The sequence below is a fragment of the Bos grunniens genome, chromosome 29, assembly GCF_055505025.1.
Source record: "Bos grunniens cultivar Pamir isolate PY7600 chromosome 29, Bosgru_T2T1.0, whole genome shotgun sequence".
NCBI classification, from domain to species: Eukaryota; Metazoa; Chordata; class Mammalia; order Artiodactyla; family Bovidae; genus Bos; species Bos grunniens.
Window position 1 is genome coordinate 43,286,162 of NC_141193.1, and position 25,516 is coordinate 43,311,677.

General features: G+C 37.5%; 1 protein-coding gene across 2 annotated transcripts in view; it reads left to right on the top strand.

Annotated features, from left to right (window-relative positions):
* Positions 1-25,516, top strand: part of TMEM135 (transmembrane protein 135) — a 308,335-nt gene that overhangs the window by 77,319 nt on the left and 205,500 nt on the right. For both annotated transcript variants that reach the window (XM_086383032.1, XM_086383033.1), the window contains exon 4: positions 12,715-12,748. In XM_086383032.1, coding sequence (XP_086239158.1) covers positions 12,715-12,748 — 34 coding nt within the window. The remainder of the gene's footprint in view (positions 1-12,714; positions 12,749-25,516) is intronic.

Genomic DNA, 25,516 nt, shown 5'->3' on the forward strand with positions numbered 1-25,516 from the left:
ATTAAAATCACCCTTCTCTGGTTCTGGATTTGTCTGGTTCTTACTTTAATGCTGTCAGTTTGGTGTATACACATTTATGGTTGTCATTTCTTCAATGATAAATTGAACTTGTTATCAATATAAGATGTTTCTCTATAGCTTAGATAATTCCCTTTGCTCTGAATTGTGTTTTATTTGGTATTGCTATAACCACTCCAGCCGTGTTGTAGTGCTTGCATTGTATTGAATTTCTTTCCAGTTAATTTCAAATCCCTTAGTTTTATATTTGAAATGTGATTTTTGTGGATAGCATTGCCGGGGTCCAGCCCCGGCTGATCCAGTGTATTTGAAGCGGGGACGGCATCTGCGAGGATCAGGATACAATAGCTTCAATTAGATATTAATTAAAGATATAAAGAGTAATAGAATAAGGATAGCTCAGTAGGAAAATTCAGTGGAGAAAAGAGGCTGAGTAGCTTGGTTTACGCGGGAGACCAATAAAACTTCAAGACAAGAAGTTTGCACCACTTACATAGGCCACAGGCATCCTTCCGTTCTCCCGAAGGAGAGGAGACACTGAGGCCTCCCCTGTCAGATCTTAGAAGCCCAGGTATAATTAGTAAGCATGGTGGGTTCCGCGCTCCAGATGGAGACTAAGCCAGAGTGAGAGAGAGAGAGAGACATGGGGAGACCAGTCTTTCGAGAAACTAATCCCAATTCTTTATTTTCCAGAGTCTACTTTTATACACTGAGATGTTATGCAAAAATCACGTGGGGTCAGCAGTCCTGACTTTTGTCAAAATCAGGTGCTTCATACAAATGTGTACAGAGGTCTTAGGGGTGTTACATCATCTTCTGGCCAGGGGGCCTGCTGACAATTTATGACCCTCTCCTTGTGACAGTGGTCAGTCAACCAGGACACTTATTTCTCCAGGGGTGATTATTCTTAAAACAGATGCCACCCAAATAAAGTTACATTCCTATAGGGTGAGGGTGTAGTGGGTTTTAGTTAAGGAAAGAATTTACTTAGCCTAAGGTCTAATGTGATTTATATCAAAGGTTAATACTTATTTCTTCTATATATTCATTAATGTGTGTAAGGGCAGGGGATGTGGAGTCTTAGCAACAAACATTGGCTCAACAAATGAAAAACCCTTCACCAATACAATTTCTAATCAGCCCATTATACTTATACTAATAGTTTTCTAACTTTTCTAAGGAACCTGTTTTTAGAAGGTTTAAAGCATCTCGTGCCTCTCACGGTTGGGAGGCTGTGAGCAATCACATGTGGCCGGACAAGCCTGTCAGGCAGGCTAGAGAACCTTCAGAGGAGTTTGTAGGTTGAAACACTCCTATCACGCCCAGGAATTATTATTAACTGGAGCTCTAAGTTAACTCCTTCTCCAAAAGAGGTGGTGGGGGACAGCCCCCTGTAAAGTCAGAGGTGTAGGGGAGAGCCCAAAGTAGTAAAGTAGGCAGGCTCTGGTTATGGGGGTAGATGCTCGAGAATTTCCAGGGGGACTCCTGAGGCTCGATCCCGCCTTTGCGTATGTCGAGCCTCCTTCCTCATGACCTTTGCCATGGGCGGAGTGCCTCACGCCGGCCCCCAACATAGCATGTAATTGGGTCTCGGATTTTTATTTTTTAAAAATTTTATATTTAAAAATTAAGAAGTTTCTTTTTGACCAAGCCACGTGACTTGGGGGATTGTCATTTCCCTGACTTGGTATTGAACCCAGGCCCGTTGCAGTGAAAGCCAAATCCTTATCACTCAACTGCCAAGGAATTCCCTGGGTCTTGGTGTTTTAAATCTATGTTTACTAATTTTTGTCTTTTAATTAGATTAATTAGTCCATTAACATTTGGTATGTTTATTATGATGTGACTAAATTAGATTCACTGTTTCATTACTCTTTTTCTTCTTTTTTTTCTTTCTCTGTTCCTTTTCCTGCATTCTTTTCCATTATTTGAATTTTTTTTTTTTTTTGGGTAGATGGTGACACTGTGTTATTTTAAAAAGATTGTCCTCCACTCCCTTTTAAAAATGACTATAATTTAGGGGTAGGAGTTTTAGGTTCAAAGCAAAATTAAAGGGGAAGTATAATGATTTTTCATATATCCTGATCCCTACACATGGATATAATGTGCTGTGCTTAGTTGCTCAGTCATGGCCGATTCTTTATGACCCCATGGACTGTAGCCTACCGGGCTCTTCTGTCCGTGGGGATTCTCCAAGCAAGAATACTGGAGTGGGTTGTCATGCCCTCCTCCAGGGGATCTTCCTAACCCATGGTTTGAACCGAAGTCTCTCACACTGCAGGTGGATTCTTTATTGTCTGAATCACCAGGGAAGCCCAAGAATACTGGAGTGGGTAGCCTATCCCCTATAGCCTTCCTAATTATCAATATCACCCAACAGAGTGGTACGTTTGTTACAATTGATGTACCAAGATAGACATGTCATTATCAGTCCAAATCTATAATTTACATTAGGGTTCTTGGTTTTGTACATTCATGGGTTTGGACAAATGTATATGGACACATATAGACCATTATAGTATCTTGCAGAGGAATTTCACTGTCTTAAAAATTCTGTGTTTGCTTATTAATCCTTCTCTCCCCTCAACCCCTAGTAACCACTATTTTTTTTAACTGTGTCCATAGTTTTATCTTTTCTAGAATGTTGTGTAGTTGGAATCATACAGTATGTTGGCTTTTCACATTAACATCTTTTACTTAGTGATATGCGGTTAAGTTTCCTCCATGTCTTTTCATGGCTTGATGGGTCATTTCTTTTTGGAGCTGAATAATATTACATGGTCTGGATGTACCAGTTTATTTATCCACTGACCTACTGACAGACATCTTGATGGCTTCCAAGTTTTGGTAATCATGGATAAAGCTTCTGTAAACCTTCAGGTGCAGGTTTTTATGTAGACAAAAATTTTCAACTCCTTTGGATGATTGCTAAGGGTTGTGATTGCTGGATCACATACTAAGAGTTTGTTTAATTTTGTGTGAAACTGCCTACTGTCTTCCAAACGGTCTGGGCCATTTTGTATCCTTACTATTCCTGTTGTTCCATGTCTTCACCAGCACTTAGTTTTATCCGAATTTTGACCTTCCTAATATGTGTGTGGTAGTATCTCATTGTTGTTTTAATTTGCATTTCCTTGATGATATGTGTATGTTATGGGGCATTTCTTCATGCTTATTTACTTTAATCTCTATGTATATATATATTTAAAGGTTTCTTGTATTTGGCATATAATTGGGTTATGTTTTAGATCAGCTTTGACAATCTGTCTTTTAACTGTCATTCAGAGTAATTGGTGCAGTGATAAAGAATCCACCTGCCAATGCAGGAGACCCAAGAGATGTGGGTTGGATCCCTAGGTCAGGAATATCCCCTGGAGTATGAAATGGCAACCCACTCCAGAGTTCTTGCCTGGAAGATTCCATGGACAGAGGAGACAGGCAGGCTGTAGTCAGTGGGGTTGCAGAGTCAGACATGACCGAGCACGCACATAGCTAGTGAAGTGATTATGATATAGTTGGATTGATTTCCAACATATTTGTTACTGTTTTTTCTTTGTTGCCTTTGTTCTTTGTTCTGATTTTTATCTTCCGGTCTTATTCTGCCTTTTGTGGTTTTAATTGAAAGTTTTATGTATTGGATTGGCAAAAACTTTCATTCAGGTTTTTCTATAAGATGTGATAGTCAAGCTCCTGGAGGTAAGACTCAAAAGTGTGGGCCCCTCTTAAGACCAATACCTGTGGAATTTTTAACTCCCAGACTGTGCCTCCCTCTGTTTATCCTAACTCCCACACTGAACCCCCTGCTGTGTATCAGTGACAGTGCAGATTGTCCTCTCCTGACTCACTCCCTCAGAGGTTTCAGCTTGTGAGTTTGTGCTCTGTTATGGTCTTTGTCTCTGTATCTGCTTGCAGTTTCTGCAGTTTAGGGGGCAGCAGTTTGTAATGTGACCTTACTTCTCTTGTGGAAGTTGACTTTTCAGTTTGTTCAGCTTTTTACTTGGTTTTAGGACCAAGTGATGGAAACAGTGTCAGACTTTATTTTTTTGGGCTCCAAAATCACTGCAGATGGTGACTGCAGCCATGAAATTAAAAGACGCTTACTCCTTGGAAGGAAAGTTATGACCGACCTAGATAGCATATTCAAAAGCAGAGACATTACTTTGCCAACAAAGGTCCGTCTAGTCAAGGCTATGGTTTTTCCTGTGGTCATGTATGGATGTGAGAGTTGGACTGTGAAGAAGGCTGAGCGCCGAAGAATTGATGCTTTTGAACTGTGGTGTTGGAGAAGACTCTTGAGAGTCCCTTGGACTGCAAGGAGGTCGTCCATTCTGAAGGAGATCAGCCCTGGGATTTCTTTGGAAGGAATGATGCTAAAGCTGAAACTCCAGTACTTTGGCCACCTCATGCGAAGAGTTGACTCATTGGAAAAGACTGATGCTGGGAGCGATTTGGGGCAGGAGGAGAAGGGGACGACAGAGGATGAGATGGCTGGATGGCATCACTGAGTCAATGGACGTGAGTCTGGGTGAACTCCAGGAGTTGGTGATGGACAGGGAGGCCTGGCGTGCTGCGATTCATGGGGTCGCAAATAGTCGGACACGACTGAGCGACTGAACTGAACTGAACTGATCACTTCCAAGTTCCTTACATGTAAACTGGAAACTGGAAGAAGAATTTTTTTGTAAGAATTTCATTTTTATGTATTTATTTCTTTTTAAATTTTTCCAAAAAGTCAAACTCTTTTTTGAAGAGTAACATTTATTTAAATACCGTGATAGTACCAAAATAAAATTGTGTTATTAATATTAAAAGCTATAACTCCTTAAGGCATGAAGAGGTTTCCTGGAAGTAGTTTATTTCCTATTCTCCTTTTACATTTGATAGTAAACTGTTTTTTAAGCTTTCTGTTTTTATTTATTTAAGTGAGCTATTGCACTAGTATTTTATTCATAAGACACTAGGGATTCATAGAAAATTTGTCCTAGATTATGACTTGTTCTAAATATTAATTGGAGTGGATTTACTCTGTTTGAGACCTGATTAGAATTTGAGGCTTCTCTGGTGGCTCAGATGATAAAGCATCTGCTTGTGATGCGGGAGACCTGGGTTCAATCCCTGGATCGGGAAGATCCCCTGGAGAAGGAAATGGCAGCCCACTCCAGTACTCTTGCCTGAAAAATCACCTGGATGGAGGAGCCTGGTAGCCTACAGTCCATGGGGTCGCAAAGAGTCAGACATGACTGAGCGGCTTCTCTCTCTCTCTCTCAAATTTTAACTTCTTTATGAGTATTATCCCATGGTTTCTGAAGAAAAAATGATCCTTATCATGATGTGATTGTTTAGTAGTTGAACTTTTTGTGACACGTGTTGATTTAGTTCTGTTCTTTATTTGATGATGCAATTAAAAAACCGGAAATAGCTCTAAGTTCTTTTTTTTTTTTTTTAAGCGTTGTGTGTATATATGTACATCAAGCACAAATGGTTTGGGGTCTAATTAAAATTTTTAAAATTAAATTTTATAGTATTGGTCAGAAGCTAGTGACTTTAAAATACAAGTTTAAAAAACTTTTTTGGCTTTAACAATAGAACAGAAAAGCAAATCTTTTAGCTTTGTTTCTTTGTAAGTTGTTGTATAGTGTATCTTACTTTAAGGAAGTCTTGTCTCTGTTTATCTGAAATTGTGCAAAAGTTAACAAGTGGTCTTACTTGCTTTGAAAACATTTTTTATTTAGCAACAAATTTTTCTTAAGATCTCATTAAAGGTCAAGATACCTGAGTAACCTACTCAGATTACTGAGTAGAATCTGGTAGAAAGTAATCTACCAGGGTTTTTAAAACTAAGATACACTATAAAACAACTTATAAAGAAATAAAGCTAAAAGATTTGCTTTTCTATGTTTTATATAAGTAATTTACAAAGGTTGAAGATAGGTGTATTTCAAAATTATTACATCTATCCCCAAATGAAACATATTAATATTGTAGCATTTAAGGAAGAGGAATTTATAATTATGCCTTTAGTTCCCAAAGAAAGTCAATGATATGTTGTTGGAGGTGGCCAGTAGGCAGCTTGAAGTGTGAGTCTAGACTCAGGAAAAGCATGGTAGTTATATAAATAAAATTTGAGGTTTCCTCCCATAGGTGATTATTGAAGCTATTGGAGATTAGAGTCTCAAAGCTCAGAATAGGAAGCCTGAGGTTAGAGGTTGAGAAATAGCAACATTTAAGGAATTAGTTTTGGACCAATTTTTAAATTAATTGATCAGTTATTAGTTCTTCCTTTTAAAAGTAAATATCAGTAATATATTAGAAAGGATAGAAGAAAAAGAATGTGGAGGATTAACAGTTTTTTTCCAAGTTAGCAAATCATGATAATTTAAATTTTTAAATCTCTGAAGCTCTATTCAATAATGAAATCTTTACTAAAGTTATACGCTTTATACTCAATTGTATAATCATCTTTTTTAAAAGAAGCATTTAATGAGGTACAAGCATACAACATGGTTATATACACACACATATGTATGATGGATACATATGTGTGTGTGTGTTATATAGGTATAGATATATTAGTGAAAATCTATCTATATTCATGAATATGTTTTCATCTATATTGGTTTAAATTTATTTCCTCACAACTTTTTTCTCTCTGTCTCCAACTCATGCATCCTTTTATTCATCCATCCACCCATCCATCCATCTGTCCATCTTTCTGTCTCCTTCCACCTACAGAATTAAACATGCTTTGCCAGCTAGTTCCTAACACCTTGTAAGAGGGCAGCTTACTTAAATCTTAATCGCATAACTATGGGATTCTGCAAAAGCTTTGAAGTTGTTTCCAGGGTTGCTTAAAAAATTTGTGCCACAAAGAACTGTGATCTTAGTAACTCAGCAGGAAGCTTTGGTAACATCTAGTTTATCCCTAGGTGGGCTGTTAAGAACCAGTCTACTCTTTCTTTTTCTAGGAAGTGCTTTGTTTGTGGTTCAGAAAGAAGTTGTTCTGATGGATTTTGTTTTGTAGAGTTGTTGTGGATTTGCTTTGATATTTAGTATTAGTTTAGATAAGTTAAAACTGCAGGGTGCTCAAACAAGGACATGGATTAAAGTATCAAAAATTGGGTATTTATTCTAAGCATATTCATGGTTTAAGTTGTTAAATTACATTGTTGTCATTATGAAACTCCTAAGCAGATGTGACCAAAAGGAATCAACTATGTATTATGTGGGTAAAAGAATACCTATAAACAAGCCTATAAATTATTGGTATCTTCAAGTTTCAGTGTCATATTCACAGGAAGAAAATGAGATTACCTTACAGTCTTCTGAAAAGCTTCCTATCTGTTATCCACTGTATACCATAGAATATAATTATGGAGTCTTTCTCTAGTCTAGAAGTTTGTCTTACCCATTCCTGTACCTTAAAGAAGTATTTTATACTGTTCTGAAATATTTTGACAAATGAAATTCTATTTTATTTTGAAAGACTTTCTGAAATGGTTAAATAAAATATCTTGGTAAACAGTGTTTAGGAACATTCACTTTGTTTTTCTTTAATCTCTAATTTCTCCTTATCCACTGAACACAGACATATTTTATATGTATATATAAATATTTAGAAGTTACACTACTAATACCTAATACCTACTGTATTCCCTGGTGACCTGAGTTATGAAATGTGTTACATACAGTGTCATTCAGAAGTTTGAGAAAGTTAACTTAACGAATATTTACACTAAAGTTTTCAGAAAATAAAAAGCATTATTGTCCATCTAATCAGACAAAATAATGTCATTAGAAGATAATCCTTGAAATTTCAGTAGAATGTGAGGATACCTTTTATTCTACTGAGATGTTAAGAAAATGTAATTATTTTAATATTTCCCCGTAAGGAATAGTGATACTCTGATTGCACAGTTCTTACAACAGTGGTTCTTAATACTTTTTTAGATAGTACCCCTTGATGTACACACCACTTACATTTTTAATGGAAGTTTAAAAGATTCACCTCCTTTCCCCATCCAAAAAAAGAGCTTATCTGTGGTTGAAAGAAATACTTGACTAACTTTAGGTTGCTTATTCACTGAGTTTCACCAGTCTTCTAATCTAGTGATTAGATTAGAAGAATGGAAGTATTTGTGTGTCAGAGCCTCCTGTGAAGGTTAAGAAGTTATTGTCCTCCTTGGCCCCAGCCCTTCCTCTAGGCCCACTTTTTTTCTAATTGACATCTCCCCCCTTCCCCATCAATGTTGTAGCAGTGTTTTAATGTGTAACTTGGTTTCCAGAGAGAATTTACTCACTAGGAAGGGAGTACTTGTTTGTCGTCAGACTTAGGCTAGATACAGTCAAGTGTTAAATAATAAAATGGTATTTAATCAACTTACCTGTTTCCTGTAATATTGGACGAAGTGACCATCTCTGGAGAAGTGATAAAATAAATTACTGTTCTGATATTCTAACCTGCCAAATAAAATACCGTCTTCTCATTCTTGAGGCTGTTAGTTTTGGGTTGGAATTCAGATAAAGCTGAGGAGGAGGTGATCGTCCTCATTATTTGGAAATGGTAAATTGAAACTTGGGGCTTCCCAGGTGGCTCAGTGGGTAAAGAATCTGCCTGCCAGTGTAGGAGATGTAGGTTGGATCCCTGGATCAGGAAGATCCCCTGGAGAAGGAAATGGCAAACGATACAGTATCGTCGCCTGGGAAATCTATCTCATGGACAGAGGAGCCTGGTTGGCTACAGTTTATGGGTTGCAAAGTGTCGGACAAGACTGAGGAACTGAATAACAACACATTGAAGCTTGAGACCGTGATAGTTTCAAGTACTCTAATAGCAAAACATCCTTGGCTTTTTACTGATGGTTGGACATGACTGAGCGACTTCACTTTCACTTGTCACTTTCATGCATTGGTGAAGGAAATGGCAACCCACTCCAGTGTTCTTGCCTGGAGAATCCCAGGGATGGGGGAGCCTGGTGGGCTGCCGTCTGTGGGGTCGCACAGAGTCGGACACAACTAAAGCGACTTAGCAGCAGCAGCAGCAGCAGCAGCAGACTGTGTCAAGGCTTTGTTTATCCTCGATGTACAAAAGCCTGCTAGGATACCATATTAAACAAATCAGTGAATTTTAGAATTGAAAGATAACTTAGTAAAGATTTTCTACTGTAGAAGCAGTACCTTGGAAAGAATATGAAACTTGAGTCAGAAGAAATTGCTTTTTGCCACCTTCATATTTTTAAATAAACCACTTCTCTGATTCTTGGTTTTTAATAGAGTGAGGACGATAGTGTCTGCTTTATACTCTGTATAACTACTGAGAGGATAAAATCTGATTTCAAAATATTAATTATACTGTGTAAATTATTAAATTTTATACAAATGGATCATGCTTTTGCTTGCTAATAAATTAGTGTCTTTAGTCAGTCGTCCCTCTGTCTAGGCTATCTTTCGTGATTATTTCTACAGTGTATGTCTATAATGTATTCCTTCTTGTAAGACTGGATTCCTAGTGACACTTTGCTTAGTAATTCTACCATTTGTTTAGTGTCTGTTAGATGCCAGGTACTATTGCAGGTCTGTGAAAATGTAATGGTTAAACAAGATCATCTTTGCTCAGTAAAGATAAACAGTTACAGATGGAAGCTAGTGATGATTCTAGAGTTGGGTTACCGTTATTATCAGAGACAGAATGAAGTTAGTGGAACAAATGTTTCTGAAGATAGCATCATGTATTAGTTCACTGCACTGTTGGTGTTGTTCAGTCACTCAGTCGTGTCTGACTCTTTGCGACCCCATGGACTGCAGCACGTCAGGCTTCCCGGTCCTTCACCATCTCCCGGAGCTTGCTCAAACTCATGTCCATCTCATCGGTGATGCCATCCAACCATCTCATCCTCTGTCATCCCCTTCTCCTCCTGCCTTCAATCCTTCCCAGCATGAGGGTCTTTTCTAATGAATCAGCTCTTCACATCAGGTGGCCAAAGTACTGGAGTTTCAGCTTTAGCATCAGTCCTTCCAATGAACATTCAGGACTGATTTCCTTTAGGGTTAACTGGTTGGATCTCCTTGCAGTCCAAGGGACTGTCAAGAGTTTTCTCCACCACAGCTCAAAAGCATCAGTTCTTCGGCGCTTAGCCTTCTATATGGTCCAACTTCACATCCATACATGACTGCTGGAAAAACCATAGCTTTCACTAGATGGACCTTTGTTGGCAAAGTAATGTCTCTGCTTTTTAATACATTGTCTAGGTTTGTCATAGCTTTTCTTCCAAGGAGCAAGTGTCTTTTAATTTCTCTTCATAGTGAAATGTATTTTTGGGCACTACCACTGAAATTACAGAAATATTTTTACTTTGGTTTTGTAATGAAGAATACTATTTTTTTGTTCATACGTAACCAGGAATTGAAAAGAACAGATAAATCCTTGAGAAGTGTTTAGCTTTTCCATGTATGTGTGACTCTTAGATGATGATGTTACCCTGATTTTTCTTGATATGATTTATTTAAAATAAGTACTATTGAAACATCTTTGATTTAGAATTTGATAGGAACTAAAGATTGGTAAGGATTAGTAAGAACAATTTCAATTGGTATGTATAAATCATAGAAAAGAAGACTTAAAAGGGACCTTACAGATCATCGTATCACTGATTTTGAAATTCATTTTTAGAGGAGTAGTGGAATTCTGTTGTTCTGCTAAGGTATATTAGGACCTGCTGAAGAGGGACATTGCTGGGGGCATGGCCCAGTATGCCTAGGGCGCCTCTCCCTTTCAACCAGGATGGACCCAATGTTGTGTTTTATATATTAGTGATAAATGTAAGTTTTTTTCTTTAAATAGTTTTTATATTAAAAATATGTTAGATAACTAATTTCCTCATTTTAATGACAAAACTAGAGTACCACGGAGAAGGCAATGGCACCCCACTCCAGTACTCTTGCCTGGAAAATCCCACGGACGGAGGAGACTGGTAGGCTGCAGTCCATGGGATCGCTAAGAGTCGGACACGACTGAGTGACTTTCCTTTCAATTTTTACTTCATGCATTGGAGAAGGAAATGGCAATCCACTCCAGTGTTCTTGCCTGGAGAATCCCAGGGACGGGGGAGCCTGGTGGGCTGCTGTCTATGGGGTCGCACAGAGTCAGACACGACTGAAGCGACTTAGCAGCAGCAGCAGCAGAGTACCAGTGAAAGTTAACTGGAACCTTGATTTCTTAACTTCACTTCAGCATTATTCAGTTACATCATACTGCCTCCATATGGCTTTAGTAAATTGAAAATCCTGTTAAGCCATTTTAAGTGATGAACAATCAAGGTTTTGTATGACTGAATCTGACATCAAGAAGATTGATTGATGATGTTAATATCAAGATCTAGCATGATATTTAAATGAAAGTGATTTGATATTCTTACTTTTTATGTTACAAAGTAATTGTTTCTTTGAGTACTAAAAATGTGCATTCTTGAAACTCAGATATATTTCTATGATTTTCAGAGTTTATTTGAGCCCTGCCCTTTAACGCTTTAAATATTAAAGACCTCTTTATTAGAGGGATGTGCGTCATTTATGGTCTCATGTGCAGTATAAGTTAAAATTATAAGGGCATAGCATTGTCCTTATCTTTGAGTTTCTAGGTGAATTCTCATTAAGTAAGAGTGAATATGCATTTAGTAAATATATAGTTTTTCTGTAAAGCAGGTGTTCACAGAGCTTTTGTTTGTCCTTTGGTGTTAAAGAGTTCACTTAGTACCTGACTTTTCACTTAGCAATGAAATTAAAACAAGGTGATTTAGTATGATTTGTAACAATGTCTAATAAACAGTTGCATTATGTGTAAAATGATAGAAGATCTGATTTTTTAAAATCAATTTGCATTTAGTTAGAATTGTTATGGCCTTGACTTCTTGGCAAGATGAATTTGCTAGGATTCTTCATTAAGCTTAGAATTCTCTAACATAAAGATAGACTAATAGCAAATTGTACCTCTCTTCCTATTAATAAATAATAAAGTGTCAGTAATTTTAAAAATTGAGATGTAATTGACATGTATTGAACACTGTATTAATTTTGTTAGATATATGATCTTTACAATAAGTCTAATTAGCAATTACTAGTCAATAGTAATTTTTTTTTTTTTAAGAAATGTTAGAGCTTTGACTTTATTTTTTTAATTCTTTAGAAGATTTTGGCTGTGCTGGGTTTTTGTTGTGGCATGTGGGCCTTCTCTAGTTGCAGCGTGCAGGCTTCTCTCTTGTTGCAGCGTGTGGGCTCTCGAGCTATGGTGTGTGGTCTTAGCAGTTGTGGCGTATGGGCTCAGTAGTTGTGGTCCGTGGGCTTAGTTGCCCTGCAGCATGTGGGATATTAGTTCCCTGACCAGGGATCGAACCCACATTGCCTGTATTGGAAGGTGCATTCTACCAGTAGACTACCAGGGGAAGTCCCAGGCAATAGTAATTTTAAAGAATTCTAATTAATGAGCACTAAACAGAATATTTAATGACTGCCAAACAGAATGACTTGTAGAATTGATTTATACAATTAACTGTTACAGTACTAAAAACTTAGTTCTGCATAATCTACCCCTTTCCCACCACTCCTGAGAAATGAGTTGGTAGATTTCTAAAAAAAATGATGAAGTGATTATTAAATCAAATTTGTGCTTAGTCTCACTCTCTGTCTTCTTAAAATTATTTGCAGGAGAGGGCTGCTCACAATTTATATGGCCAACTTGGTAAGTAAATCTTTTTCTTTTTTTGCATTTGAGGTTTTTCCATGCATTTTTTTTAAACCTTCTTTTGTTTTTTGAATAAAATTCCCTTAAAAAAAGGAAACGTACTTGATTTTGATAATGTTGTCTGTCTTTGTTTTAAAGGATAGACTTAAATGTTTAAAATAGCTTTGATGCTCTCTGGTTTATTCCTGTTACATTATATGACTGAATTGTACTTATTTCAGGAGGAAATAGATTCACTGCCCTGTGTTCTTCATGATTCTTTTTTCTTTTACACTTAGGTCTTCATCTTTGGTAGTGTGCATATCTATATCTGTATCCTCTCTCTATGTGTCTTTAATTTCATTTCATATTCTGCTTCTATTGCTAACTTCTTATGGAAAAAATGATTTAAGGATAAGTGTTTATGATGTATAGTTTTCCTGGATTTCAAAATAGCATTGATTCTATTTTTGAATATACTGAATATATTTAATAATGTGACAGTCTAGGCTTCTAAAAAATTTCTTAAGTTTTCAGAATTGAAATTAATGTTGTCTTAATACTCTTTGCTGTAGATATATACTCAGGGTATATGATTTTCATTGTCAAGCTCATATTTTAAAAACATATGTGTGTTAAAAGCTTTTAAACTTGTTTCACAGAAATTATAGGCAACAGTGAAAAATTCAACTAAGGAAAGATAAATAATTATTTGTTTACCTAAGGATAAATTTTTGAGTTCTGTAACAGAGGAGACTGTAGTTCAGGGTTGTATTTAGCAACTTATTTCAGTTTTAAAATATTTGATTTTTGCTCTGTGTAAGTTACTGTGCTATGTGCTAGAAGGCAAGATGAAGACAGTCCTTGTATTTATGGAGTTTGCTCTCTAGTGGAAAAGTCACAGTAGAAATAATAATGTTTGAAAAGAATTGAAAAATGAATTATAGGGTGCTATGGAAACCATAATAGTAGCACTAAACTATTCTAGGTGCTGCTTTCCTTTCTTATTTTGTAAAAAACTTAAAAATATTACAACTGCATCCCCAGAATGGATTTGAGTTTTAATCCATTTGTTTTCCTTTTAGTTGTGCACAAGCTTTTTTATATGACCACATGGTCATACTTTAATACCCAAATACTATATGTATTTATACACTTTTCTTAAATTCTAAGTAAATTTCCACAAACTTTATGTATTGCCTGGTTTAACTAGAAATTACTAGAGATAAGATATTTGATTTTGATTGATATAATCAATGTTGGAAGATGCCCTAAAACTACTCTGGTCTGCTTTTTATTTTGAAATAATCATCGATTCCTACGCAGTTGTAAGAAATAATAGATCTCATGTACTCTCTACACAGTTTCCCTTAATAGTAGTATCTTACAAAACTATAGTAGATCAAAAGTAAGATATTTACATTGATATTTATTATAGTCAAGATAGAGAACATTTTCTTCATGTTGCCGTTTTGTAGCTACATTTATCGGGTTGGCTAAAAAGTTTGAGTTTTTCCTAAAATGTTACAGAAAAACCTGAACAAACTTTTTGGTCAACCCAGTACTTACCTCTGACCTTTCCCTCCTATTGCCCAACTTCTGGCAACCACTAATTTATTCTTTACCTCTATAATTCTTTAGTTTCTATAGTCATTTCAAGAATGTTTTATAAATAGAATTATATAGTACATATTTTTTATCATTAGCTGTTTTCACTCCATAATTCTCTGGAGATTGATTCAAGTTGTTGGGCATATCAGTAGTTCGTTCCTTTTTATTGCCGAGTAAGTATACCATAGTATGGATGTACTAGTTTATTTAACTGTTCACCTATTGAAGAACATCTGGCTTGCTTCCAGTTTTTGGCTATTACAAATAAAGATGCTAGAAATATTCACATGCAACCTTTTGTGTGAACAGGAGTTTTTATTTCTCTGGGATAAATGCCCTGGAATACAGTTGCCAGGTTGTATGGTACCTAAATGGTTAGTTTTTAAAGGAACTGATAAACTGTTTTCCAGAGTGGCTGTACTGTGTTGTTTTGATAGCATTTGCAATCTAGAATAAACCTTTGAACCTCTAGTTCTTTCTAAATGTGAAACTTTGTGTGTGTGGGGAGTAACATTTGTCTGTTAAATAGATTTGTACATTTTATTTCCAGATTAATGAATTTCAGTATTAGAAAAGCTTTTCAAAAAATGCAGAATATAGATCCGTCTTTTATCTTTTGTCATCCAAGTTCTGTAATTTAAACATTTAATGAGATCAAAGCCTCACACATGGATTTTTGACTGTGTTCAAAGAAATTTGTACATGAAATATTTGGGATACTAATGATAGTCTTAGTTATTTTCATCTTCTTTAATCGCCCCTTCCTCTAAATAGAGCCTTTTATTTATACTATTGCTGTGTAACTATTATTTAAGTAAGAGGGTGATTAGTGTGGAATAGGTAAGAAATATTTTCAGAGCCTGAATTTATCCTTAAGAAATAACTAAATTCTAGAACTCTATTATATTGCTCACTAGACTGAGTTGAGATTGTTGGCTGATTTTAACACCAATGGCAAAATTTCTAAATGTTGGGAGCTTTTAAGAAAGTTATTTATTGTATTTAGGTATGTGTTTCTGAATTAGAAAGTAGAGAAAAACATGAAGAAGAAAGTAAAAGTTATCTGTAGTTTTACCATGTAGTAATTGCTAACATTTTAGTGTTTATTATTTTATCCCCTTCCCTTTCCTCCAATGTCCCTACATAAATACACATAGATGCATATTCACATTATACATTATATACCCAATAAAAAATTGGGGGCATATTGTTTTGTGACATCTTTTGTTACTATGGCATATAGTTTTGGTAGCTCATAGTATTAAGTAATCATTCTTTGGAGAGCATAATCATACCTTTTCACCTAATTTTTGGTTATATTCTCATTACATTCAGTTGGTTTTGTACATATACACATATACCCACTAAAATGTTGGGTGACAGTAAATTACTATTTGGTTAGTAATAATGTTAGTTATAATTTGGTTAGTAATAATTGTTAGTTTTGGCTGCGACAGTTATCCACTCCTTAATTATTTTGGTCAGAAAATTTCAAAGGCATTGCCTTGCCTCTGAATGAATATCTGAGAAAAATATGGAAAACTGGCTTCATATTATCTTTATCATCTTTGTCTTTATTTTTATCAATGAACATTTATTGGGCAAAGCACTGTCCTGTGTATTTGGACACAAGTGTAAGTCATTATGGTCTTCCCTGGTAGTTCAGTGGTAAAGAATCTGCCTGCCAATGCAGGAGATACAGGTTCGATCCCTGGGTCAGGAAGATCCTTTGGAGAAGGAAATGGCAACCCATTCCAGTATTCTTGCCTAGGACATTCCATGAACAGAAGAGCCTGGAGGACTATAGTCCATGGGATTGCAAAAGAGGCAGACACGATATAGTGACTAAACAAATACCAAAAAATACATAAGTCATTATTCTGTTCTTCAAAGTAGTTTAGTTGAGGCAATAAGGTTTATCTAGATCTGGATTTAAAATGTTAATGTATTGCTCTATTTAAAATGGATAAACAACAAGGGCCTGCTGTATAACACATGGAACTCTGCCCAATGCTATGTGGCAGCCTGGATGGGAGAGGAGTTTGGGGGAGAATGGATACATGTATATGTGTGGCTGAATCCCTTCCCTGTTCACCTGAAACTATCACAACATTGTTTGTTAATTGCTAGACCCCAATACAAAATAAAACATTTACTGTAAAAAAATAATTAAAATGATAGTTTATTCATAGTCAAATATGTGGTTAGACAGTACAGTTTTAAGAACTTTAGGAAAGGGAGTTAGCTTTGTGCTGGGGAAATGAGAAAGTTTTATTATTGTTTTTTAACATTTATAGTCTGTGGGTAGTCTGCCTGGCAGCTCTATAGTGGAGCTAATAGTGACCTTCGCCAAGAGGACGTATGCCACACCTCGCCTCCCACGTCTGAGGCAGCCAGAGCTCCTGTCTCTGTAGCAGGTCACTGCTGACCTGTCCTCTGCAGGAGACACTCATACATTCAAAGGCAGGTCTGGCTGAATCTCTTGTGGAGGTCCCTGCTCCATTCCCTGGGTCTTGGTAACCACAGATAGCCATGATGATGTGATAACTCACCTAGAGCCAGACATCTTGGAGTGTGAAGTCAAGTGGGCCTTATGAAGCATCACTACGAACAAAGCTAGTGGAGGTGATGGAATTCCAGCTGAGCTATTTCAAACTCTAAAAGATGATGCTGTGAAAATGCTGTACTCAATATGCTAGCAAATTTGGAAAACTCAGCAGTGGCTACAGGACTGGAAAAGGTCAGTTTTCATTCCAATCCCAAAGAAGGGCTATGCCAAAGAATATTCAGACTAACACACAATTGCACTCATTTCACATGCTAACAAAGTAATGCTCAAAATTCTCCAACTTAGACTTTAGTAGTATGTGAACTGAGAACTCCCAGATATTCAAGCTGGATTTAGAAAAGGCAGAAGAGCCAGAGGTCAAATTATCAATATCAGTTGGATCATAGAAAAGGCAAGAGAATCCCAGAAAAAGATCTACTTCTTCTTCATTGACTATACTAAAGCCTTTGACTGTGTGGATCACAACATATTGTGGAAAATTCTTGGAGATGGGAATACCAGACCACCTTACCTGTCTTCTGACAAACCTGTAAACAGGTCAAGAAGGAATTAGGGCCAGACATGGAACAACAGACTGGTTCCAAATTGGGAAAGGAGTATGTCAAGGCTATATATTGCACCCTGCTTAATTAACTTATATGCAGAGTATACCACGTGAAATGCCAGGCAGGATGAAGCACAAGCTGGAATCAAGATTGCTGAGAGAAATATCAATAACCTCAAATATGCAGACAACACCATCCTTATGGCAAAAAGTGAATAATAACTAACCTCTTGAAGGTGAAAGAAGAGAGTGAAAAAAGCTGGCTTAAAACTCAACATTCAAAAAAACTAAGATCATGACATCCAGTCCTATCACTTCATGGCAAATAGATGGGGAAACAATGGAAACAGTGACAGACTTTATTTTCTTGGGCTCCAAAATCACTGCAGATGGTGACTGCAGCCACAAAATTAAAAGACATTTGTTCCTTGGAAGAAAAGCTATGACCAACCTAGACAGCATATTAAAAAGCAGAGACATTACTTTGCTTACAAAGGTCCATCTAGTCAAAGCTATAATTTTTCCAGTATCATGTGTGGATGTGAGAGTTGGAGCATATAGAAAGCTGAGTGCCAAAGAATTGATGCTTTTGAACTGTGGTGTTGGAGAAGACTCTTGAGAGTCCCTTGGACTGCAAGGAGATCCAACCAGTCAATTGTAAAGGAAATCAACCCTGAGTATTCATTGGAAGGACTGATGCTGAAACTGAAGCTCCAATACTTTGACCACCTGATGTGAAGAGCCAACTCATTAGAAAAGACACTCATACTGGAAAGATTGAAGGCAGGAGGAGAAGGGAATGACAGAGGACAAGATGGTTGGATGGCATCACCGACTCAATGGACATGCATTTGAGCAAGCTCCAGGAGATGGTGAAGGACAGGGAGGCTTGGCATGCTGCAGTCCATGGGGTCGTAAAGAGTCGGACGTGACTGAGCAACTGAACAGCGACATTTCATGTTATTTATTTGGCTGCAGTAGGTCTTTGTTGCTGCACGTGAGATCTAGTTCCCCAACTAGGGATTGAACCCGAGCACCCTGTATGGGGAGCCTGGAGTCCTAGCCACTGGACCCCCAGGAAAGTCCCCAAGAAGGTTTTATGAATTGCATGGGACCTGAATATCGAAGAAAGGCAAGAAATTGGAGGTAGCTTTATCTTTGAGACGTGTCTCTGGTGATCATAAGACAAAGTTCTTGCCTTTCCAAGGATTGCTAAGTTGAGGCCAAAATTTAGGGAAAAAAAAAAGAATAAGAAACATTTGTTGAGTTTCTACTCTGTTAGACATAATTGGTAAAATTGGGGTTACCCAAATAAACAAGGTATAGTTCCTGATTCTGAGGACCTTATACTTTACTAGGGGAGAGAGAGATATAAAACCTCATCTCTGTTTTTCAACATTGATAGTTGTCTCAAAGCAGAAAACAGTACAGTGTTTAAACTGTGTAGTTGTAAATATATCTTGCTAGTTGTTTTTGTGAACTGCGTTATGTTAGGTGTCGTAGGGAGTGGGTGAAGAACTATATATTCTAAATAAGGGACATCTCTATTGATGCTTTTGCTTTTATGAGAAGATATTCATTCACTCAGATATGCAGATGACACCACCCTTATGGCAGAAAGTGAAGAGGAACTCAAAAGCCTCTTGATGAAAGTGAAAGTGGAGAGTGAAAAAGTTGGCTTAAAGCTCAGCATTCAGAAAACGAAGATCATGGCATCTGGTCCCATCAGTTGATGGGAAATAGATGGGGAAACAGTGGCAGACTTGATTTTTCTGGGCTCCAAGATCACTACAGATGGTGACTGTAGCCATGAAATTAAAAGACACTTACTCCTTGGAAGGAAAGTTATGACCAACCTAGATAGCATATTCAAAAGCAGAGACATTACTTTGCCAACAAAGGTCCGTCTAGTCAAGGCTATGGTTTTTCCAGTGGTCATGTATGGATGTGAGAGTTGGACTGTGAAGAAGGCTGAGCGCCGAAGAATTGATGTTTTTGAACTGTGGTGTTGGAGAAGACTCTTGAGAGTCCCTTGGACTGCAAGGAGATCCAACCAGTCCATTCTGAAGGAGATCAGCCCTGGGATTTCTTTGGAAGGAATGATGCTAAAGCTGAAACTCCAGTACCTTGGCCACCTCATGCGAAGAGTTGACTCATTGGAAAAGAATCTGATGCTGGGAGGGATTGGGGGCAGGAGGAGAAGGGGACGACTGAGGATGAGATGGCTAGATGGCATCACTGACTTGATGGATGTGAGTCTGAGTGAACTCCGGGAGTTGGTGATGGACAGGGAGGCCTGGTGTGCTGCGATTCATGGGGTCGCAAAGAGTCGGACACGACTGAGCGACTGAACTGAACTGATTCATTCTCTTGGGCTATTCTTATTATTCATAATATCCGTAAGTAAGCCTGGATAATTCTCAGTTATTAAACCTATGTGATTTGTAGCCTTAGCTATAAATGTCATAAATTATACTTTAACTAGCAGTTTTAAAAATTATGAAGTCTTACAGTTTAATACAGTTTAATTAATGCCCAGGTGAAAGTCTTTGAGTTCTATGTTAGCAAATTTTGGAAAGGAAAATGTAAAATTTTAAAAATTGTATAGTTTTTTCCCCCAGATTTTTAGAGTTGATAGAGAATTAGTTGTTAAAGGGCAAAATGTAGAGGAGATACACAAAAAAGAATTAAATATATTCTCTGGCTTTTGCCCAAGATATGTCTATAAGATGATGGAAGTGTTTTTGTGAAGGTAATATGCCAGAACCAATTACCCACAAGAACACCAGCTGCTAGGATTCAACTTTGCCACAGTTTGATTTAAAAGAAAACACATAAAAGTTAGCATTTACATGAGTTCCTTTTATTTAGTTGGTTGTGACGATGACTGAGGATTCCAGTTTTTCAAAACTTATAATTTGCTGCTAACAATTATTTAGGGTGTGATGTCAAGTGTGGTTCATTTCTGTTTAGTTTAAATATAATTTATGACATTTACCAATCTTTCTATGTAAGTCTTTTGAAACCTTCTTTCTGCAATTTCCTTTATGCCATCAAGCATTCAACAATGCATACATTTTAAACTGGTAAACATATATCTACAGGCTTGTCTCTAGCACTTGTTTTTTAATTTTAAACATGCAGTGTCTTTGATTAAAACATCTGTATTTGATTTTTCAAACATACGGTTTGAAAATGTTGACTCATATGTTTTCTTGTAAGGCTACTTCAATTTAATTAGATTCAGCAGGTATTTATTATGTATCAGCTATGCTAGGCACGTGAGGATACAAAAGAAATACAAAGTGGATTGTAAACTAGTTGGAGAAATTTGATAGATGAACTTGAAAAAAAAGTAAACTGAAAGTATTAAATTCAAAAAGCAATTATAAATACTCTTTCAAATTGCTCCCCTAAGCCTTCCTTTTGCATCAAAAGACATCAACCATCCATCTAGTTGCTCAGGCCAGAAACAGGCATTTTAACTCTTTTCTTCATCTTATACTCTTGGTCCAAATTAGAGCTTCTTGATCTGCTTAAAATTCAGAAAAACCTTCCCTTCTCACTTCTCACTGCACCCGTGTACAATACAAACACCTCACAAAGCTGGTATCTCTCTGACCTGATCTGCTCTTCTTATTCTTTACACTGGATTGCTTTTGTCTATAGAGTATTTGATGCTTGTTAGTCCTTTATTGGAGAAGGCAATGGCACCCTACTCCAGTACTCCTGCCTGGAAAATCCCATGGGCGGAGGAGCCTGGTAGGCTGCTGTCCATGGCGTCGAGAAGAGTTGGACACGACTGAGTGACTTCACTTTGACTTTTCACTTTCGTGCCTTGGAGAAGGAAATGGCAACCCGCTCCAGTGTTCTTGCCTGGAGAATCCCAGGGATGGGGGAGCCTGGTGGGCTGCCATCTATGGGATCGCACAGAGTCGGACACGACTGAATCGACTTAGCAGCAGCAGTCCTTTATAGCTGTAGCACTTTTGGGGGACAGGGGTGGAGTCTTGGAAATCTATTTCCCTAAAATATTCTTGGCTAGCAACCTTCTTCTTATATGCTTCTTAACCTATTGTTTGGAGAAGGCAATGGCAACCTGCTCCAGTACTCTTGCCTGGAAAATCCCATGGACGGAGGAGCCTGTTAAGCGGCAGTCCATGGGCTTGCTAGGAGTCAGACACGACTGAGCAACTTCACTTTCACTTTTCACTTTTATGCATTGGAGAAGGAAATGGCAACCCACTCCAGTGTTCTTGCCTGGAGAATCCCAGGGACAGGGGAGCCTGGTGGGCTGCCGTCTATGGGGTCGGACAGAGTTGGACACGACTGAAGCAACTTAGCAGCAGCAGCAGCAGCCTTGTTACATCCTAAGAGAGTCTTTACTGTTATAGTTAAAGCAGCTTCCCCTCACCTCTCTAACTTGTACTCTTTTCTTTTTCATGGCTCTTATAAGTAAATTAAATTTTAAAATTTAGAAATTTTCTTATTTGTTTGCTTCATTTTCCCCACACTGTATATAAGCTGCTTAACAGCAAGAATTATTGCTTGTTCACTGACATCCCTAGTATCCAGTGTTTAGAATATAATATGTGCTTAATGAATAGTTACTGAATGGATGGAGATTGGGAGCAAATATTCTAGAAAATGGCAAAGATGAGAGAGAATGACCCTTATCTTCTAAGTTGGTGAACATATTAATAATACCTATTCTTCTTCTTTCTTTCCATTAACTTTGAGACCCAAGTTGTTTAAGCCAACCAAATGAGCTTGTTTTCTCAAGGGAAGGTAAACAAAAGAGTAAGTAGATCTGTTATCAACTGATCTCCTGAGCTAGTAGATTCCTTTGTTGGATGGTTTCTTATGAGTACCAGAATTAGGGATGCTATTTTTCTCTGTATTCTTACTCTGATTCTTTAAATCACATTGAGGAATGTGCTTTTGGTGCCCAGTATAACATTTGGGCCATCTTGTGCTCTTAATGCTGAAACTCCAGTACTTTAGCCACCTCATGCGAAGAGTTGACTCATTGGGAAAGACTCTGATGCTGGGAGGGATTGGGGGCAGGAGGAGAACGGGACGACAGAGGATGAGATGGCTGGATGGCATCACTGACTTGATGGATGTGAGTCTGAGTGAACTCCGGGAGTTGGTGATGGACAGGGAGGCCTGGCGTGCTGCGATTTATGGGGTCGCAAAGAGTTGGACACGACTGAGCAACTGAACTGAACTGAACTGAACTGTGCTCTTATCTTCATTTGGTAGAAGATGAAATACTTTGCTATCGAAGGTGAATAGATTCTTAAAAATTGTCATGGGCCACTTAAGGCATCGCAAAGGCAGACAGAGGAGGACTTGTGAGCATGAAAAGGGGAATTATTAGAGACTCCCTCTTATTTTCTTTTATTGAGCAATTTAATGCTGTTTTAGATGCTTTAGAGGAGGGCATGGTAACCCACTGCAGTATTCTTTCCTGGAGAACCCCATGGACAGAGGAGCCTGGTGGACTCTGGTCCATAGGGTTGCAGAGTCAGACACGACTGAAGTGACATAGCATTCCTGCATTTGAAGATCTATTGACACCGTGTTTTTGAGACCTATGTGTGTTCCTTTATGTCCTTCCCATGTATTGCTCTGACTGCCACCTAGTGTGCCAGAATGTTCATCCCTTGATCCCCTGTATGTGCCTTATAATGGCTTTATTGAGATATAAATCATATACCATAAAAGTTATCCCTTTGGAGTGATTTTTAGTACATTCACAGGATTGTGCACCATTAACACCATCTGGTTCATCTAGTGCATTTTACTTGTTCATTCTAGTGATGGACATCCAAATTACTTCCAACTCCTCAGTGTCATGATCAATGTGGTGATAATCATCTTTGTACATGACTGTTTTGTGAATTTCTCTGGATGTGCATGGATAAAAGCTGCTGCTGCTGCTGCTGCTAAGTCACTTCAGTCGTGTCCGACTCTGTGCGACCCCATAGATGGCAGCCCACCAGGCTCCCCCGTCCTTGGGATTCTCCAGGCAAGAACACTGGAGTGGGTTGCCATTTCCTTCTCCAATGCATGAAAGTGAAAAGTCAAAGTGAAGTCGCTCAGTCGTGTCTGACTCTTAGCGATCCCATGGACTGCAGCCCACCAGGCTACTCCACCCATGGGATTTTCCAGGCAGGAGTACTGGAGTGGGTTGCCATTGCCTTCTCCAGGATAAAAGCTAAGAAGGTGTATTTTTAGATTCAGTACTTTCTGGTAAAATGACAGAGTAGCTTGAAATGTGAAAAAGTATCATTATTCTAGTAGTTCATTTGAACATAGATTTATTGGTTCTTTAGGAGATAATTTTGTTTTGTGTTTCTTCGTTCTGTGTTTCTATTTGAATAATTTGATAATTCATCATAGAGATTTTGGGGTTGGAGGTTGACATTGAATCTAGTAGGTATTCTGCTCCAAGTGTCCTGAAGAACTACTATAGGATCAATTAGGCCAAAGGAAAAAAGGGTGCCATTTTTCTTTAGGAGTGAGATTTCATCATAATTAGTCTTTATACACCTATTTATATACACTGTTTGCCTTGTGAAGGTAATGTGCTTCAGTTTTCCTTGAAGGTGGGACGTACAAAGTAAAGACTTTTTCAGACATAGAAAAGCGGGAATAATTCACCACCAGCAGACCTGTACTAGAGGAAATGTTAAAGTTTGTCAGGAAGTTTTCAGGAAAATAATACTAGTTGGAAATATAGATCTACACAGAGAAATGAAGAGCACTGAAAATGGTAACTGTCAACACCTTGGTAGATATAAAAGATACTTTTCTTATATATCCCCCTTTAAAAGTGTAATTGATTGCAAAAATAATAGCAGTGTAGTTTGTGAGGGTTATACATAGAAGTAATGTTTAGCAACATTGATACAGAGTTCAGGAGGGAAGAAATAGAAATGTAATAACAGATTTTTATACCATATGGGACATTGTATAAATCACTTGAAGGTATGTATATTATAAACCTCAGATCAACTCAACTATATGTAACCTACAAGAAGTCACTTTAAAAGTAAAGGGAAAAATACATTTAAAATGGGTTAAAAGTAAAAGTTTTGATAAGAGATATATTATGCTCACTCTAATTAGAAGTAAGCTAGAGTGGCTGTAATAACAATGGTGCTAGTGGTAAAGAACCTGCTTGCCAGTGCAGGAGACGAAAGAGACTCGAGTTTGATCCCTGGGTCAGGAGGATCCTCTGGAGAAGGGCATGGCAACCCACTCCAGTATTCACGCATGGAGAATCCCATGGACAGAGGAACCTGGAGGGCTGCAGTCCATGGGCTTGCAAAGAATTGGACACTGAAGGGACTTAGCACGTGCTCGTGCATGGTAGATTTCAAAGCAGAGCATATTAGTAGAGAGAAAGAGAGTAATTTCATAACAGTAAAAGGATAAAGAATTAAGAGGACGTAATATTCCTAAATGTTTATGCATTTAATAAGAGAGCTTCAAAATAAATAAAGCAAAAACTGACAGAACCGCAATGAGAAATAAATAACATCCTTGATATAGAATGCAAAATGAAAATCATGAAGGATACAGAAGCCTTGAGTAACCCTATTAACTAACCTGACATTGTCGATGTTTATAGATCATTCTATACAGCACTATGGAGTGAAAATTATTTTCAAGTATCATCAAAATTTACCATATTCTGTGCTACAAAACGAATCTCAAATGATTCAAGTCATACAATTTATTGTTTGATGTCAATGAAATTAAATTAGAACCAGTAACCAAAAGATATCTAGAAAATCCCCCAATATTTGAATATATCACAAGATAGCAAAAGTAAAGTAGAAAGTGTTTTGAATTAAATGAAAAAAACAAACATATCAAAATTGGTAAGATATTGACTGCCTACTTAGAGGGACATTTGTAACACGAAATGCCTGTTTAGGAAAAAAAAAAAAAGGTCTTAAGTCAGTGATTTCAGTTTCAACCTTAGGAAGCTAGGAAAAGAAGAGCAGTTAAACCCAAAGTAAGCATAAGTAAAGAAATAGTAAATATT